Here is a 20,349-nt window from a genome sequence, read left to right as displayed (position 1 = left end):
AATGTGGCTATCTACTGGAACGTCAGAGCACATATTTGGACTACCATCTCCAAATATGTCCAATTTAATTTAAACATTAACAAATGAATTTCTGAGCGAACACTTAACAAAGCTGATTTAAATAAACCCCTCTTTTTCGGCAAATCTATCAGAGAGGCTGTAGACAAAAGACAGCTTATGGATAATGCCTACTAAGCAAACTATATTTGATGAACAAATTGGAAGGTAAACAATGTAACATGTAAGAGGTAGACAGTTTCCTCTTCAGTATGCTATGCAAATAATATTGGCTTAATTCAACTACTTGAAGTAATTTATTACATATAGTTTTAGCTACTTTTATGAACTATTTAACATTTTAAAAATCCAAATTATTATTATTAAAAATTTCCACCAGGGTCTCAGCTCAGCAACTAGGTCACAAAGTGCTTGGATCCATGCACATGAAGGCATGTCCAGGACATCCTTTCTCAAACTACATTCAGGTGATGAAGAAGATTCACACCTCAAGAGTACTGCCACAATCTACTTGCTGTAACTGCACAGAGTATGGTATGTGAATGTGCCAGGGGGCTCTTGCAATGGGACTCGTAGCCCACAGCATAAAACAAAAGGGACTGGGATCATCTGCAGCCAGAGGAGCTTCCCCTGAACTGTTTTAGACTGCTCTCTTATCTACATAACTCTTTGAGGAGGGCTACTCCCTACAGCTTTACATAAAACCTGTCCCCATTCGTTAAGTAGGGCAATTCTAATCCATTAAAGTAGAAATCAAATTATTTCACAATTAACACAAATAGTGCTGTTAACAATTCCCCAAATAGTGCACATGGCTTGTGTTCTTCAACCAGGTTTTAAAAACTGATGGTAAGTAAAGACAAAATACAGATTAGTTTCCATTTTTATTAAAGTTTTTTTTTTTTTTAAACCAAGGAATACATTACACTTGAAGTTTAATAACACAAATAAAGATTAGTTCTTAAATCTTCTATTTACCAAAAATGTAAACATAAAAGAAAATAATTCATCACTTCCAACCCTATTCTGACTGAAAGTATCAAAAAAAGAAGAAAAGGAAGAAGAGGAAGAAGAAGGAAGAGGAGGAGAAGAAGAAGAAGAATTAGAAGAAGAAGAAAAAGAATTAGAAGAAGAAGAAGAATTAGGAGAAGAAGAAAAGGAGGAGGAGGAGGAGGAAGAAGAGAAAGAGGAGAAAAATAGTAGTAGTAGTAATAGTAGTAGTAGTCCTTTCAGGAGATAAGTTCTTTCTTCAGAATGAGTAGCACAATCTTATTAAAATATATTCATCTTCTAGGGCTGCAAGGACATGGCATGAATGACTAGTGCCCACTATGAAATGATCTGTGGGGTTATGACTAAAGTCCACCTCCTTTATCAGGACAGCTCAAATGCCCTCAGAGATGGCTCTTCTCTCTCCACTCAGTGTCCAAGGACATGGGCAGCACCAGGGCACTGAGCCCAAGACACTGTCATGAACATGATGCGCAAGCTGGCATACTCTAGGACACAGATCAGAGCCAGCAGTGACCTACTGAGTCTGGATGAATGTTGGTCATAGAATATTAGAGCTAAAAGAATCTGACAAGGCAGCTAGCCATTTTACAGTTGGGTCTTCTAATAGTGAGGAGAATATTGATAAAATTTTATGGAATACTCAGATATGTTTATTTATGTATCTTCCTAAAGCCATTTAAACTTCACTAATTCATGTTTCATCTTCAAATACTGATAAACTCTAAGCCAACATACTAGGCTGAAACTAATTTTAGGCATAATTTATAACATTTTAAGAACGTCTATTTGGTCTTAACAAAAATAAATATCCTTAAGAAATAAGTAAGGGAAAAGGATATTCTTCAGGAAAGTATTAGAGGAGTCTACCTTAAGACTACCTAACTGTTTGCCAGTTTCTTTAAAGCTGTCAGCTCAAGTCTGCTGACATGGCTTTTGCTGCCTTCTTGTAAATTCTGTTCTTGAAAACCTGAGAGACAAAATCACTTGTTATTTTTGACAATTGGGACCTTAATACTATCAAAATGAACCTAAATCTGAACTGAAAACTGAGGTAGTCTGGTCCATTTTTATATGCACTCCACACTTTTTGAGTCAGAGAGAGACTCCAGTCTATTGTCCCCAAATCAGCTACTTCCACCATGTCCCCCATCTCACTTCCACCATGGCTGCAGTCTGCTAGTCTTCTCGGTGAACTGCTTTTGTTAACATAAAAGGCATCCTGCCACAGGATATCAACATATAGGCCATTTTGAATTCTTCAGTTCAAAGCTGAATTCTAGCCCACTAATTCTGCACGGAAATCTCAAACTTTAAGTCTGTTTTTATACTACGGCCATATTCTAAGTGACTCAAATGCTCCTCTTAACATTTCTTATAGGTTCAGTGACCTTCTAAGTCTTCACGGGGTATACTATGAAGAATCAGTGATAAGCAACCACTCTCAAGACTTGTTGAAGAGGAAGGAAGACACCGGAGCTGTTAGTTACCCTCAGAAACTCAAGATTTCTTAGCCACATACCTTATCAAGTTCCTTATATGTGCAGAGAAAACACTAGGGTATCAGATTCCAAGCTTAATAAATATATATATAGAAAAAATGTCATCTATAATATTTTCTCCAGAAAGTCATTAGTGCAAATATAATTATATCAATAAAAAATAAAGCAAAAATATATTTCAAGTATAAAAAGCACCATGCTCGGAAACAATACTACCTAAATGGCATTACTGCACAACAGTCAAAATATAATTGAACCTACCACTGTGAATCTCAAATATATTATCCATCATACTTTTGGTGAAATTCTTTATACAACTTTGCAGGATGATTCATAATCACAATCAATATATAAGTTTAGAGTTTTATAATTTTCTTTAAAAATATACTCTATACTTTTCCTTGACCTTTAAAGTAATGTGTGACAAAGGCAGAAAACTAAGCACTGGCCTGACACCATTACTATTAACTTCTCTTTAGCTGAAGTCAGCTATGCTAGAGATCCCGAGCTTTTTCTTTCTTTCTTTCTTTCTTCTTCTTTTTTTTTTTACAATGACAAATACCTCCAATTTAAAACTGCTTGCAAATACATATTTAAAACTTATGCATTAGAAAAAGGTGACTTTCCTCTATTCTGGGTTGCAGTTTGGCTCCAATGTCAAATGGTCAGCTAATTACTTTTTAGTAATTATACTGCTTGCTCACTTAGCATAATCTCTTAAATGGAGTGCTCAATAACTATGCTAAATTAAAAGGTGAATGAATGAATGAATGAATAGATGAATGAATGAAAAAATACTGTTCAGGTGTTTGAGGACTTCATTAACTTTAGAGAGAACTGGGCATTACTCATCACTAAAAAACTTTGAATTGAATTACTAAGAGGGGGTGGTAAGCTTTAGTACCGGAGCAGAATTGTTTCTGAGGATGAGAATCTATGTAGTAACAGGAGCAGTGTCAAAAGCAGGAAGCAAAAAACATCACCTCTTTTTACCGTTGGTTCGTTTTTGTTTTTTGTCTGCCAAACCCATTCCCCTGTCTGGTTTCTCTGGATAGTAGCTAGGGACGATGGGAATCTCGTTCATCCACTCATGTGCATTACTAATGTGCATTACTAATTAGATGACGAGGCATTTGGCTACCTTCAGAGAGTCATAGTTACTCCTGCCATTTACCTGCGCTTCACTGAACTTCTTCACTTTGACATTCAGAGCACTGGGCGGAAATCACATCATATCAAGAACATCACCTCCTTTTAAAGCACAGGCAATTTTCTGATTTCTGTGGACCAAGCCTTATATTGTGGGTGATGAATGGGCCCTACAACAAACTTACACTTTGCTATTAGTAAACCACCTTGTTTTGACTTATATTTTTCTTCTTATATATAGTTTTCAGATAGTAGATATTCTTCTGTAATAACTTCTTAGCCTACTTGAAAATAACCGCATATCTCTCTATGTAGTACCATATTTTTTCTCTTCATTGGTCAAAAAAGAATAGTTCTATTTTTCTTGGGTTACAGTTATCATAATTATTATCTGAAAAACATACAATTAGGTTTTCTTTTGTTTGCATGTCTTCAGTGTTACATGGCAGAGTATTTTTCTCTCTCTGCTACCACAGTTTTTCACGTCATGATTAAATTACTGGAGAACACAACTGGAAGAGCTACCAGTGCCTAATGGTTAAGTAGTAAACTGCCACAAAGCTGGTTTGAAAAAGCCAAGCATGGTCAAATCATAAGATTTAGCAAAACATTAAAAAAAAAAAACCCAACCTTTTAGACAATGAGAACAATGATTTAAGTATACCATGCACAGCCATCAAATTCAATATAACAGTGATACAGAAACCCAATTCAATTACTATCTGTAATTCAAACGACAATTTAACTTTTGAGGACAGGATCCATAATTTATAATCTTATAATAGCCATTTTAAAAATTACTGCAGTATTCATTTTAGGTTAATGAAAATGCTGGGGTATGTAATCACTCTGAAAATTTCACCAATTATTCCATTTTCAAAGGCAAATTTCAGGCAGGTTATACATTCTGACAAATAAAGACATGGTGACTTAGAATTCCTTCTCCTCCTCCAAGCTCTGAGGCTGTCGGGCTGCTGATGAAGAGTGACTGCTGTGAAGTTCTGCTTCAAGGTCTGATTGTGGTCAAAGCTTCCAAGCCAAAGTTAGGAACGCCTCTTTTGCCATCTGCCTAGGCTGGCACTCTCCCAGATTTGTGCTTTGTTCAGAGGAACGTGACACAAAGTAATGTCTTGAGAATTCACTTTTCCATTCCTAGTGCCATACACACAGAAGAAATCCAGCCAGCAGAGGAAATAGATTGCCTAGCAGAAGCCAGAGAGTAACCACCAGGCTAGAGGAATGGGAACAAAGATCTAGGATTGAAAACAAAAAAAAATTGACTTTCTAGAGACATTTTTGGAAAAAATCATACCAATTAAAAATTGACAGATAAGTACAGGTGACAATTAAAAGGTGAACAAAGACCACCTTGGAGAGCAGAATCAAGAATAACTTCCTGAAACCTATATATGCAAAGTCATTTTTATACATTTATAGAAAAAGAACAAAATATCTTATGCAAGAAGGAAAGACGATGTACCCACCATATTGAGGTTAAAAGTAGCACCCCAGAAAAGAAAGAAGTATCTTTAGGAAGTATCCCAACAAAGCTAAAGGGAAGTAAATTAATATCTTGGTGATTCTAACACGGGATATAGAATCTTCTTCCTCTATTCTTGTCCTTTTTACATAGGGTAACCCTGAAATTTATCTTCCCAAATCAGGGCATTTTGAGACAAGCATTGCAATAAATTTCCTGAGATGGAACCACTGGTGCCCATGGTGCCATGTCAGCAAACTGAAACTTAGATGACTTTTGTGTTCCCCTGCTTAACCAGAAACACAGTATAACCAGTAGCTAATCTACAACTGGCAAGCCAACTCTGGGACCTGCAGGTATTTCTTTCTTCCTTGATATTTCTAGTAAGGTCAGATATACCACCCCAGCCAATCAAATTAACCCAAGTACTTCTTGTTTCCTGCTTGCAGTTCTGTTCCCTTATTTTGCAGTTCTCTCTGTACTCTTGAGATGGAGATTGCCTATTTTATGAAGTGTGAAATAAAATTAACACAAGGGAATGCTATTAATAATTATACCAAGACCATAGGTACATGGACTGTCCCAAGTAAACCAGCACATATGGTCCCTGATCTCTAAATATCTACCCATCTATCCATATTACCCCAGGCTGATATGGAAATGGTGAAAGAGGGGATCCTGGGTGGCTCAGTTGGTTGAGGGTCTGCCTTTGGCTCCGGTCATGATCCCAGGGTTCTGGAATCAAGCCCCATGCCCAGCTCCCTGCTCAGCAGGGAGCCTGCTTTTCCCTCTCCCTCTGCCTGCTGCTCCTCCTGCTTGTGTGATCTCTCTCCCTGTCAAATAAATAAATAAAATCATAAAAAAAAAAAAAAGAAAGAAATGGCAGAATATTCTATGGGCTTTGGGCACTAGGAATATATTTTAATTTAGCCATGAGTTGTTCTCAGGGGTAAAATCTTCCCAAAACAATTCTCAGAAAGGAAAGCTTTTTTATTGCAGTCAAGAGACCAGGTTAACCTGACTTTATTTCAGAATAAGTTGTCCTTTCTAATATTTTTATCAATAAAGAGCCAACCAAGATTCAAGTCTGACTTGCTTAAAAGGTAGGAAAAATAGGACTAGTCTTTAGCTATGGAACGAATACAGTGATAATGGCAAGATATTTCTGAGCATCATACTACACAGTGTGGAACAAGTATTTTAAAAGAATTATTTTAATGCCCATAAGCCAGGTAAACCATGGGGGAACTCCTATTCTTCCTCAATGGAATCATGCTGGTATTTGTTAAATCTTAAAAAAAATCCCACTTAGAGAGGGCATCAAGATGATAGAGGAGTAGGAGACCTAAATTTTGTCTGGTCCCAGGAATTCAGCTAGATAGTTATCAAACCATTCTGAACATCTACATACTTAACAGCATAGTTGAGTTGCTATTTAGTTGCTTTAGCAGCAACTCTATGAATAGAAAAGCAACCACAGGGGCACCTGGGTGGTTCAGTGGGTTAAAGCCTCTGCCTTCGGCTCAGGTCATGATCCCAGGGTCCTGGGATCGAGCCCCGCATCGGGCTCTCTGCTTGGTGGGGAGCCTGCTTCCCTCTCTCTCTGCCTGCCTCTCTGCCTACTTGTGATCTGTAAAATAAATAAAATCTTAAAAAAGAAAAAGAAAAGCAACCACATTCTGGAAGGCAAGATATATGGAGAAGTGAATCTGAGGCGATATACAGCCAGCTACTAGCAAGTGATGGAACAGAGGAGCACAAAATTAGAACTTTTACAAGTCTGCTCTGCTGAGGGACATTGCTCCAATGGCTACGCCAGGGATGGATCCCTCACTGGGATAGTGTGGAATCAGGGCCCTTGGGGTCACAGAAAGGCCAGGGGTGCCTGACTGCAGTAGAGCTCCCAGGTATCAGAGCGGGAAAGCCAGCTGCAAAGACTAAGCCCAGGAGGGGGCTCTCAGCTCAGGGTTACCTTAAACTGCAATCCCTGGCACAACTGGGCCACTGCTCTTTGAGCAAGGGCCCAACAAGCGGCACATCGGGGAGACTCCCTTTCTTTCCCAGCAAGAGTGGCTTGGGAGCCTCGTGTGGGAGCCTGATTCAGGAGCCTGCCACAGGAATTTGCTAGGTTTGGAGATTCCAAACGTGAACACAGCCTGAGATAGAAACGCTTGGTCACAGGCCAGGTGAGCAAGGAATGTGGCCAGAGACCAGGGAGACAGTAGTGACTGACTACTTTTCTCTGAGGGCTCACTGAGGAGTGCGGACCCAAGCTCTCGGCGCTTAAAGGGCCAGAGTTTGGGAGGCTGCCATTTTCATACTTGTTCTCTAAAGCTGTGCAGAAATCTTCAGGGAAGAAAAGCTACTGAGTGCAAACCCAAGAAGATTATTTAGCCTGGCTCCTGGCAAGAATGGTGCAATTCCACCTGAGACAAAGACATTTGAGAATCAATGCGACAGGCCCCTCCTGCAGAAGATCAGCAAGAATATCCAGTCAAGACCAAGTTTACCAATCAATGAGAACTGCAAAACTCCAGCACTAGGGGAATACACCACAGAGAATTCATGGCTTTTCCCCCATGATTCTTTAGTCTTTCAAAGTTAATATTTAAAATTTTATTAATTTTTTTCTATTTCTTTTTTTTATTTTCCTCTTTTTTCAACCAACTTATCAAGACCTTTTTAAAAATCTTTTTTAATTTTCATTTTTATAGCCATAATTTACCCCTTCATTGTATTTACCCTTATGTGTATGTGTGTGTGTGTGTGTGTGTGTGTGTGTATAAGTATTTCTTTCTTTAAAATTTTGGGAGGCAGTTTCTTCCAAAAGACCAAAATACACCCCAAATCTAGTGTGTAACTCTGTTCTATTCACCAGCCTGATCATAGTCTTCTTTTTTCTTTTTTCCCCTCCTCCCTCCACCCCAAGGTTTTGGGTCTCTTCTGATTTGTTTAGTGCATATTTTTCTGGGGTTGTTACCCTTGCAGTATTTTGCTCTCTTGTTCATCTATTCTCTTCTGGACAAAATGACAAAACAGAAAAACTCACCTCAAAAAAAAAAAAAAAAAGAATAAGAGGCAATACCGACTGCCAGGGTATTGCCTCTTATGGCAATTATATGGACATTAGTAAGATGCCGGAACCAGGGTTCAGAATGATGATTATAAAGATACTAGCTGGGCTTGAAAAAAGCATAGAAAAAGGGAGGGGGGAGTGATAGGGTGGCTGGGTGATGGACATTGGGGAGGGTATGTGCTATGGTGGCTCCAGTGAATAAAAATTAAAAAAAAAAAAAAAAAGGCACAGAAGATACTAGAGAATCCCTTTCTGGAGAAATAAAATCTAACCAAGTTGAAACTGAAAAGGCTATTAATGAGGTGCCATAAAAATGGAGGCTTTAACTGCTAGGATAAATGAGGCAGAAGAGAATTTGTGATATAGAAGACCAGATGATGGAGAATAAAGAAGCTGAGAAAGAGAGAGATAAAAACAAGAACTGGAACACAAGGGGAGAATTTGAGAGATATGTGATATGATAAAGTGAAACAATATTAGAATAATTGGGATCCCAGAAGAGGAAGAAAGAGAAAGAGGGGCAGAAGGTGTACTGGGGCAAATTAAAGCAGAAAACTTCCCTTATCTGGTGAAGGAAACTGGCATCAAAATCCAGGAGGCACAGAGAACCCAATTTACAAATCTCAGAGAAAAGAGTAAATCCTGAAAGCAACTCTGGAGAAGAGGTCTGTAACTTATAATGGTAGAAACATTAGATGGACAGCAGACCACAGAGACCTGGCAGGCCAGAAAGGACTGGTGTGATATATTCAGTGTACTAAACTAGAAAAATATGCAGCCAAGAAGACTATAACCAGCTAAGCTGTCATCAAAAATAGAAGAAGAGGGGCGCCTGGGTGGCTCAGTGGGTTAAAGCCTCTGCCTTCGGCTCAGGTCATGACCCAGGTCCTGGGATCAAGCCCTGCATCAGGTTCTCTGCTCAGCAGGGAGCCTGCTTCCCTTCCTCTCTCTCTGCCTGCCTGCCTGCCTCTCTGCCTACTTGTGATCTCTGTCTGTCAAATAAATAAATAAAATCTTAAAAAAAAAAAAAAAAAAAGAAGAGACAAAAAGCTTCCAGGACAAACAGAAACTGAAAGAATTTGTGATCACCAGGGACGTCTGGGTGGCTCAGTTGGTTAAGCAGCTGCCTTCAGCTCAGGTCATGATCCCAGCATCCTGGGATCGAGTCCTACATCGGACTCCTTGCTCCACAGGGAGCCTGCTTCTCCCTCTGACTCTGCCTGCCACTCTGTCTGCCTGTGCTCGTTCTCACTCGCTCTCTCTCTGACAAATAAATAACTAAAATCTTAAAAAAAAAAAAAAAGAAACAAGAAAGGTCTCAAATACACAACCTAATCCCACACCTAAAGGAGCTGGAGAAAACAGCAAAGAAAGCCTAAACACAGCAGAAGAGAAATAATAAAGATTAGAGCAGAGATCAAGGAAATAGAAACCAAAAGAACAGAAAAACAGATTAATGAAACTAGGAGCTGGTTCTTTGAAAGAATTAGTAAGAATGGACAAACCTCTGGCCAGACTTATCAAAAAGAAAAGAGAGGGGACCCAAATATAAAATCATGAATGAAAGAGGAGAGATTACAACCAACACTGAAGAAATACAAATGATTATAAGAACATATGAGTAACTCTATGAGAACAAATAAGATAATCGGGAAGAAATGGATGCATTCCTAAAGACATATAAACTACCAAAACTAATGCAGGAAGAAAGAGAAAAGAACAGACCCCAAAGCAGAAATGAAACTGAAGCAGTAATCAAAAACCTCCCAACAAACAAGAGCCCAGGGACTGATGGCTTCCCATTGGAATTCCATCAAACATTTAAAGAAAAGTTAACACTTATTCTTCTCAAACTGTTCCAAAAAACAAATATGGAAGGAAAACTTCCAAACTCATTTTATGAGGCCAGCATTACCGTAATCCCAAAACTGGACAATGACCCATCAAAAAAGGGGAATTACAGACAAATATCCCTGATGAACATGGATGCAAAAATTCTGACGAAAATACTATCCAAAGGATTATTCACCATGACCAAGTGGGATTTATTTCTGTGCTACAAGCTTGGTTCAACATCCAGAAATCAATCAATAAAATACATTACATTACATTAATCAAAGAAAGGACAAACACCATATGATACTCTCAACAGATGCAGAAAGAACATCTGATAAAGTACAGCATCCTTTCTTGATTAAAACTCTTCACAGTGTAGGATAGAGGCTACATATGTCAATAACATCAAAAAGTCATCTATGAAAACCCCACAGTGAATATCATTCTCGTCAGAAAGATGGCAGGGATGTCCACTATCATCACTGCCATTCAACATAGTACTGGAAGTCCAAGCCTCAGCATCAGACAACAAAAAGAAGTACAAGCCATCTGAGTTGGCAAAGAAGAAGTCATATGCACTTCTCACTCTTTGCAGATGATATGATACTATATGTGGAAAACCCAAAAGACTCCACTCCAAAACTGCTAGAACTCATACAGGAATTCAGTAAAGTTGAAGGATATAAAATCAATGGACAGAAATCAGTTGCATTTCTATACACCAACAATGAGAGAGAAGAAAGATAAATTAAGGAGTCAATCTCATTTACAACTGCACCCAAAACTGTAAGATACCTAAGAATAAATGTAGCCACAGAGACAAAGGATATGTACTCAGAAAACTATAGAAGACTCATGAAAGAAGTTGAAGAAGACATAAAAGAAATGGAAAAACATTCCATACTCATGGATTAGAAGAACAAATATTGTTAAAATATCTATGCTACCTAGACCAATCTACACATTCAATGAAATCCCTATCAAAATACCATCAACTTTTTTCACAGAAATGGAACAAATAATCCTACAATATGTATTGGAACAAGAAAAGACCCCAAATAGCCAGAGGAATGTTGAAACAGAAAACCAAAGCTGGTGGCATCACAATTCCGGACTTCAAGCTCTATTACAAAGCCGTAATCATCAAAACAGTACGGTACCGGCACAAAAACAGACACAGAGATCAATGTAACAGAATGGTGTGCCCAGAAATGGACCCTCAACTCTATGGTCAACTAATCTTCGACAAAACAGAAAAGAATATTTAATGGAAAAAAGACAATCTCTTCAACAAATGGTGTTGGGAAAATTGGACAGCCACATGCAAAAGAATGAAACTGAACCTCTTGCTTGCACCAGACACAGAAATAGACTCAAAATGGATGAAAGACCCAAGTGTGAGATGGGGATCCATCAAAATCCTTGAGGAGAATATGGCAGCAACCTCTTCCACCTCAGCCATAGCAACTTATTCCCAGACACATCGCCAAGGGCAAGGGAAGCAAGGGCAAAAATGAGCTTCTGGGACTTTAAAAGCTTTTGCACAGCAAAGGAAACAATCAACAAAACCAAGAGAGAATTGAATGAATGAGAGAAGATATTTGCAAATGACATATCAGATAAAGGACTAGTATCTAAAATCTACAAAGAACTTATCAAACAACACCCAAAGAACAAATAATCCAATCAAGAAATGGGAAGAAGACATGAACAGACATTTCTGCAAAGAAGACATCCAAATGGCCAGCAGACACATGACAAAGTGCTGAACATCACCTGCCATCAGGGAAATACAAATCAAAACCACAATGAGATACCACCTCACACCAGACAGAATGGCTAAAATCAACAAGTCAGGAAATGACAGATGTTGGTGAGGATGCAGAGAAAGGAGAACCCTCCTACATTGTTGGTGGGAATGCAAGATGGTGCAGTGACTCTGCAGTGACTTTGAGGAACAGTATGGAGTTTCCTCAAAAAGCTGAAAACAGAGCTACCCTACGACCCAGCAATTGTAGTACTGGGTATTTACCCCAAAGATGTATATGTAGTGATCCAAAGGGGCACGTGCACCCTAATGTTTATAGCAGAAATGTTCACAATAGGCAAACTATGGAAAGAGTCTAGATGTCCATCAGCAGATAAATGGATAAAGATGTAGTGTATATATATAAAATGGAATATCATGCAGCCATCAAAGAAATGAAATCTTGCCATTTGCAATGAGTGGATGGAACTAGAGGGTACTACGCTAAGTGAAATAAGTCAATCAGAGAAAGATAATTATCATATGATCTCGCTGGTATGTGGAATTTGAGAAACAAGGCAGAGAATCATGGGGGAAGAGAAGGAAAAAAGAAATGGGATGAAACCAGAGAGGGAAACAAACCATAAGATGGACACTAGGGAGGGTATGTGTTATGATGAGCACTGTGAATTGTGTAAGACTGATGAACCACAGATCTATACTCCTGAAACAAATAATACAGTATATGTTAATAAAAATAAAATGAAATTGTGAATAAGGAAAAAAAAATCCCACTTAGCTAAGAATGGTTCTTTTTTTTTTTTTTAAGACTTTATTTACTTATTTGACAGAGGGAGAAAGAGCACAAGGAGGCAGAGAGGCAGGCAAGAGAAAGGGGGAAGCAGGCTCCCCAATGAGCAGGGAGCCCGATGCAGGACTCGATACTAGGACCCTGGGATCATGACCTGAGCTGAAGGCAGACATTTAACCAACTAAGCCACCCAGGCCTCCCAAGAATGGTTCTTTTTAAAATGTAGTCTTTGTGTCAACAATATCAGCATCACCTTGTAGTGGACAGTGCAAACTATGGAACATCAAGCCAGAGTTGATGTGGTAGAGTGGTGTGGGCTGCATTAAGGAATAGACCCTGAAGTGACTAATAACATAGGCATATCCCTTTATCTCCTGATTTTCATTTTGGCCCAAAGTAACAGGAGAAGTAGGCAATGTTTATCCACTGTTAGTAATAAAATTTAACAAGCTATTAAAACATTAATGGCAGTTCTGGAACATGTGTTCTTCAAAAATACTGCACTTTCCGTGCTAGTACTAATTAAAATGAAAAGATTAAAAATGAGGGTTTCAAAATAAATTAGAGACAGTAAGTTCTGGGTTTTTATCTGAACTTCATTATTTATTAGTTCATGGATAATACATTACTTAATCTCTTTATACCTTAGTATTCTCAGTTGTAAAACAGTAATTCCTACATCATTAGTTTTTGTGATGGTTAAATGCAATAATAAAGACATAAAGCATTTGGCAAAAGTGTCTAGCATTCAATAAATGGAAACAAAAATAACCTCTACAATCTGAAGAGACTTGAAAGAATTCAGAAAGAAATCTTTCATAGTCACTAATGGAAACGATTTTAGGCAATATAGAACAACTACCTAATCACACTCCAGCATTTAGTAGTGTCAACTAGTAAAAAGAAAATAAAGTCAGAGTTTTACTTTTTTTTTTTTTTTTTAAATTTTACCCACCCATTTGAGAGAGAGAGAGCGCGCAACAAAGGAGAGGGGGAGAGGGAGAAGCAGGCTCCCAACTGAGCAGGAAATCCAATGTGGAGCTTGACCCCAGAACCCTGAGATAATGACCTGAGCTGAAGGCAGACGCTTAACTGACTGAGTCACCCAGGTGCCCCCAGAGTTTTACATTCTAAAAGAAATTACAGTTATTAGAAAAAGCTATGCGAACTAATACCTAAAAACACTAATAACAAAAATCAGAAGAATTTAGGGTGAATATCTTTTACACTTCCTCCAGAATATTAGCATTTTTAAAGTTTTAAAGGCATGCTTAAAAACCTAAAAAAATACTTTACTAAGACAGATTATGGATGATCATTTGTTTATTAATAAAGTTCATTATAGGGGCACCTGGGTGGCTTAGTGGTTAAGCCTCTGCATTCGGCTTGGTTCATGATCCCAGGGTCCTGGGATCGAGCCCATCTCTGCTCCGTGGGGAGCCTGCTTCCTCCTCTCTCTCTGCCTGCCTCTCTGCCTATTTGTGAGCTCTGTCTGTCAAATAAATAAATAAAATCTTACAAAAAAAATAAGGTTCATTATAGGTTAATTCTAATTATTAGTATTTCTCACACAAGCATATTTAAAGCATCAAAATAGTTCTATGACTTTAGTGGGTCATTAAAAAAGTATTAAACAGAAACAAACTATTTACCTGAAAGAAACACTTGTCATTGTTTCTGGCACACAGTTCAATAAATATTCAGTTAAGACTCAATATGCTCAGTGAACCCACTAACAAATATGGTAAGTCAGGATATTTTAGAATTTCAACAGTGATGTGTGTATTTAAAAAGCAATGCCTAAAATGTACCTATTCTTGTAATATTTACACATTTTTCAAAATTGCAGTAGTGATTTGGTGCTTGCAACACTCTTTTGACCATGCTTCCTCATAGAAATGGGCAAGTTAACAGGGAAATCAATCACATTATAGCAGCACCATATTAGAAGGGTGACTGGTCAAGAAGGAGTAGGATAAGCAGAGTATAAGGTGCAGACTGTGCAGGTGGAGGGGGGCAGGTGATTTGCAATCTCCACCTCCCACCTCCTTTGAATAGATTCATTTGTTTTTGTCATGCCCCAAAGACTGGAAATGATCATCTCATGGCCCTTTGACCCGGTTCGGATTTTCTCTCATTCCTAGACACTCTTCTACTGTACTCCTAAGATTCTTACTCCTGAACCAGCAAGAATAACTATTTCAACTCTGTCAACAGCTCAATCCTTGCTCATGTCTTGGACAATGAGATGATGACAGATTGTTACAGTTAACTGGGATTAGGCCTGAGGATAGGAACTCCATCAGAACTACCTAACTTGTGGACTATCAGCCTTCTTATTCTAGCCAAAGCAATTTAACAGTAACAACAAAATTAAGTTACCGTATCAGCTTTGCATTAAAAGTAAAAGTTAACTAAGAGTATTTAACACTACTTATACTATTTACCATACCAAAAGGGCCTAAGATCTTTTTTTTAAAAAGATTTTATTTATTTGTCAGAGAGAGAGAGAAAGAGCCGAAGGCAGATGCTTAACCTATTGAACCACTCAGGTGTCCCTGAGATCTTTTGTTTTAAAGATTTTATTTATTTGAGATAGAGAGAGTGAGAGAATGGGGGGGGGGGCAAAGGGAGAGGGAGAAGCAGGCTCCCTGCTGAGTGGTGAGCCAAGTGGGGCTCAATACCAGAACTCTGGGATCATGACCTGAGCCAAAGGCAGAGCCTAACTAATTGAGCCACCCAGGTGCCTGGAACAGGGATGTTCTTAATGACATCGAGAATGGTGAATCCTTGCAAGAAAGTTTTCAATTTCCTTTGATCGAATCCATCAGAGGAGTCACTATGTATGGCAGTTATAGCTTTATAAAATTTATTTATTAAATAATAAGACTTAAAAGTCAAAATTCCTCCTTGATCTGTGGGCTACAGAATGGATACTGTATTAGCATGTATAAAAACAACATGAATCTCCTTGCTCATTTCCACTGGAGCTCTTGGATGACCAGGTGGATTCACAATGGGCAGTAGTTTTAAAAGGAATCATTTTTTTCTGAGAAGTAAGTCTCAACACTGGACTTAAAATAGTAAACCATGCTGCAAACAGATAGGCTATCATCCAGGCTTTGTTGTTCCACTTACAAAGCAAAGGCAGAGTAGATTTGGTGTAATTCTTAAGGGCCCTAGGATTTTCAAAATGGTAAATTAGCACCAGCTTCAACTTTAAGTCATCAGTTGTTAAATTACCCCCTAACAAGAGAGCCAGCCTGTCCTTGGAAGCTTTGAAGCCAGGCACTGACTTCTTTCTAGCTATGAATGTCCTTGATGGCATCTTCTTCCAATGGAAGCTTCATCTACATTGAAAATCTGTTGTTTGGTGTGGCCACTTCCATTATTTATCTTAGCCAACTCTGTATAACTTGCTGTAACTAATACAACAGTACCTGCTACTTTCCTTTACACTTCTATGTTACAGAGGTGTCTTCTTTCCTTAAACCTCATGAACTCAACTCTGCTAGTTTCTGACTTTTCTTCTGCAGCTTCCTCACTTCTCTTGGCCTTCACAGAAGTGAAGAGAGTTGGGGCCTTGCTCTGGATTAGGCTTTGACTTAAGAGAATGTTGTATCTGCTTTGAACTTCTATCCAGACCACCCAGACTTTCTCCCTTTCTCCATGTCAGCAACAAGGATTTTTTTTTTTTTCAGTCATTCATGTATTCACTGTAATATCACTTTTCATCTTCTCCAAGAAATTTTCGTTTGTATTCACAGCTTGGTTAACTGACAAAACCAGCTGTTGATATGCTTTCTTCACTAAGTTGAATCATTTCTAGCTTTTGATTTAAGTTGATAGACATGTGACATCTCCTTTTACATAACACTTAGAGACACGGTAGGGTTATTAATTGCCCTAATTTCAATATTGTTGTGTCTCAGGGAATAGGGAGGCCTGAGGAAGAGGAGGGAAATTGGAATTGTTGGTTGGTGGAGCAGTCAGAATACACAAAATTACCAATTAAGTTCAGTTTCTAATGAGTGTGGTTCCTGGTGTCCCCAAAGAACAAAATTACAATTGTAACATCAAAGAACACTGATCACAGATCACCATCACAAATATAATAATAATTAAAAGGTTTAAAATATCATGAAAATTACCAAAGTGTGACACAGAGACATGAACTGAGCCAATGCTGTTGGAAAAGTGGTGCCGGCAGAGTTGCTGCCAAGGTTGGCACAAACCCTTCATTTGTAAAAAATGCAGTATCTGTGAAGTGCAATAAAGTAAAGCAGAATAACATGAGGTATGCCTGTATAACTGAAATACATTTAAATGCTTTTTGTGTTTAATGAGCAGAATTTTGTTTACACTTAATTTCAAAACGAATGGTTGAAACATTCAGTTTTTGTAATCTTGAGTGATTTTTTTTTTTTTTTTTTTGCAAATCAGAGGTCTTTAGAAATGTTCCTTATCCTTCCTCTTACTGAACGGAAGTGTCGTTTACTCACCTTCAATTTCTAACAGTGGTGGTAAGGAGGCTTTCCAATAAAACTGCAATTAGAAGAGAAGATGCTCCACCTGTTTTAAGAGTTTCCACCTTTCAAGAGTTTCCTTGAAGGGAATTTCCAACATTATATAAATAAGAAAAGTCTTGTCTTTACTCCAACCACAGAGACTACTCACCTAGTGGAAGAGCTCGGGTCAAGTTAGTAGCTGGGGGATCTCTTTCTGGAGGACAGAGCTCACAGAAGTCCCAACACGATGGGCAGAGCAGGTTACCATCATGAATCCAGCCATTCATCTGAATACTGACAGGGAGGACCTGCCCAGCTCGACTACACAAATATGAAGTGTTCTGAACCCAAACTGTCAGACCTTGAGGAGAACAAGAAACCTTCAAATAGGAAGGGAAAAAAACCAGATTAATAAGATTCTCATATAGGATATATGAGCCTTTTTCATCTACAGGAAAATACATTAGAATTTACTAAAAATACTGACTATAAAACACAATTTGGAATATAGGCATATCTTTAATCTCGTATAAAGAAAGTTAAACTATTCAAGTTCTAAAAGAATTTTCACTCTTTGGTAGTAGCTCTTAGACTTTTTGTTTAGCATTTTTAGAAAAAATCTGAGGAAAGCTACAGACACTACTCTTTAATGATACAAGACAACACACAACTTAACATACAATTTGGATTTATAGACCCTGAAGCCAAGTTGTCAAGAGTAACATTTCTGTAGGGGTGCCTGGGTGGTTTATAGTCTGTGGAGCATGCAACTCTTGATCTCGGGGTTGTGAGTTTGAGCCCCACATGGAGTATAGAGATTACTTGAAAAAAATCAAACCTTAGGGGTACTTGGCTGGCTCAGTCAGAAAAGCATGCAACTCTTGATCTCAGGGTCCTGAGTTCAAGCCCCACGTTGGGTGTAGAGATTAAATAAAACTTTAAAAATATTAATGATAATGATGATAATAAAATCTTTAAAAAAAGAATAACACTTCTGCAGATTATAGTATCCTCATTATATTTCAGCTCAAACCTTTGTCAAAGAGCCATTACTCATGTCATTTTCTCCACAAGTCATAACTTTTGTAAATCAAATTTTTAAATTTTAAATTGTAAAAATAATATCATTGTAAAAAAAGTATTACAGTACAGAAATGTACACAATACAAGTTTTTTATTCTTTTTTACTATCACAGACCCTCTGCTCAGGTATAAAAAAGGTCCTAGTGATTTTATATGGACTGGTAACATCCTTATTTATTTATTTATTTATTTATTTATTTATTTTAAAGATTTTATTTATTTGACAGAGAGAAAGAGAGATCACAAGTAGGCAGAGAGGCAGGCAGAGGAGGAGGGAAGCAGGCTCCCTGCTGAGCAGAGAGCCTGATGTGGGGCTCGATTCCATGACCCTGGGAACATGACCTCAGCCGAAGGCAGAGGCTTAAACCACTGAGCCACCCAGATACCACAGGACTGGTAACATTCTTAAAGGTAGGACTAACATCTTAACTGCAAGGGGTAACTAATAAAGTCAATTTTATTTTATGTATTTTTTAAAGATTTTATTTATTTATTTGACAGAGGGAGAGATCACAAGTAGGCAGACAGGCAGGCAGAGAAAGAGGGGGAAGCAGTCTCCCCACTGAGCAGAGAGCCTGATGTGGGGCTTGATCCCAGGACCCTGAGATCATGACCTGAGCTGAAGGCAGACACTTAAGTGACTTAGCCACCCAGGCATCCCTCAAAGTTGTTTTCTAAAAAGACTTCACATTACTTTCAATTCTGCTACTTCACTTTATAGATTTCTGGAATCTCTCTCCTGGGCCTATATTCAAACCAAGTGTGTGATTATGAATATGTCTAATGGTGGCAAATTTTTTACTTAGCAAGTTAATGTAATTTTTAGAAGTACCTAAAAGTTGGCCAGAACCAAACCTAGTAAAGGTAGTTGAGTAAACTAGGTAACATTAGGTTAGTATAGGTACGGGGATGTCCTTGTGTATAAGAAATACACAAATTTGTGTGTAAGTAGGAGGATGTCCTTGTGTATAAGAAATACACAAGAAATACCTGGGGAAGAGGGTGAAGCATGTCAGCAGTTTGCATTTAAATGACTCAAAAAATTTTTTGTACCATTCTTGCAACTTTTCTGTCAAAATAAATAAAACAAACAATAAAAAAACAAAATAGCTAACCCATGTTAAGTGTTTGGAGATTATACACATTTTCCCACAAAATGGTGGTTAATATTAAGTTAGCAAAATTAACTGACAACTCTAAGTACAGGGAAGCCAATTTATTCAATCTTTATATATAGCATTGCAAATCTGCATAATCCCTTTGCGGTGCTATAATGTGACAGACTTTTTTTTTTTTTAGACTTTATTTATTTATTTGACACTCAGAGATCACAAGTAGACAGAGAGGCAGGCAAAGAGAGAGGAGGAAGCAGGCTCCCCGCTGAGCAGAGAGCACGATGCGGGGCCCCATCCCAGGACCCTGGGATCATGACCTGAGCTGAAGGCAGAAACTTTAACCCACTGAGCCACTCAGGCGCCCCGATGGTGACAGACTTTTAAAATAGCCTGAAGATGGGATGCCTGGCTGGCTCAGTCAGTACAGCATGTGACTCTTGATCTCAGGATCCTGAGTTCAAGTCCCACATGGGATATAGAGCTTACTTAATTAAAAAAAATAATAAAATAAAATAGCCTGAAGAGGTCATCCTTCTCTATCCTGCCACTATTCTAGCCTTATCCCTTTTAATATTTTCACTTAAGGTAATTTATTTCAAAAGAAATTTTTTTAATTAATGTGCTTATGTGAATCTGTTTTTTACACATATACATTTTACATCTTACATAAATGTGCTTGTAAAAGCACATTTTTATCATGAAAAGTAAAAATTAGCTCAATATATAACAGGAAATGACTTCCTTAATTATGATACCTTAAAAAGATGTAATGTCTTGGGGCGCCTGGGTAGCTCAGTGGGTTAATTCTTTGCCTTTGTCTCGGGTCATGATCTCAGGGTCCTGGGATTGAGCACCGCATCAGGCTCTCTGTTCAGCAGGGAGCCTGCTTCCCTTCCTCTCTCTCTGCCTACCTCTCTGCCTACTTGTGATCTCTTGCTCCAGCAAATAAAATAAATAAAATCTTAAAAAAAAAAAAAGATGTAATGTCTCACGGCCATAAATAATAGTAATTA

General features: G+C 38.2%; 1 protein-coding gene across 3 annotated transcripts in view; it reads right to left on the bottom strand.

The window, feature by feature from the left end:
* Positions 1 to 889: 889 nt before the first annotated feature.
* The window catches only part of LMLN (leishmanolysin like peptidase), an 85,787-nt gene continuing 66,327 nt past the window's right edge, over positions 890 to 20,349 (bottom strand). The window contains exons 16-17 of one of the 3 annotated variants that reach the window (XR_014303006.1): positions 17,133 to 17,518; positions 890 to 4,933 (exon numbers count right to left, since the gene is read on the bottom strand). Coding sequence is in view for 2 of the 3 variants with exons in the window: in XM_082699911.1 (XP_082556037.1) it covers positions 4,833 to 4,933; positions 17,308 to 17,518 (312 nt within the window). In the remaining variant the exon portion in view is untranslated. Of the gene's footprint in view, positions 4,934 to 17,132; positions 17,519 to 19,210; positions 19,291 to 20,349 lie in introns of those variants that run through there. The other 2 variants (XM_082699911.1, XM_082699912.1) reach the window with 2 other exon arrangements.

This window comes from Mustela nivalis (genome assembly GCF_964662115.1).
Source record: "Mustela nivalis genome assembly, chromosome: 1".
NCBI lineage: Eukaryota > Metazoa > Chordata > Mammalia > Carnivora > Mustelidae > Mustela > Mustela nivalis.
The sequence above is the reverse complement of the archived record's forward strand: the minus strand, read 5'-3'. Positions and strand labels throughout refer to the sequence as shown.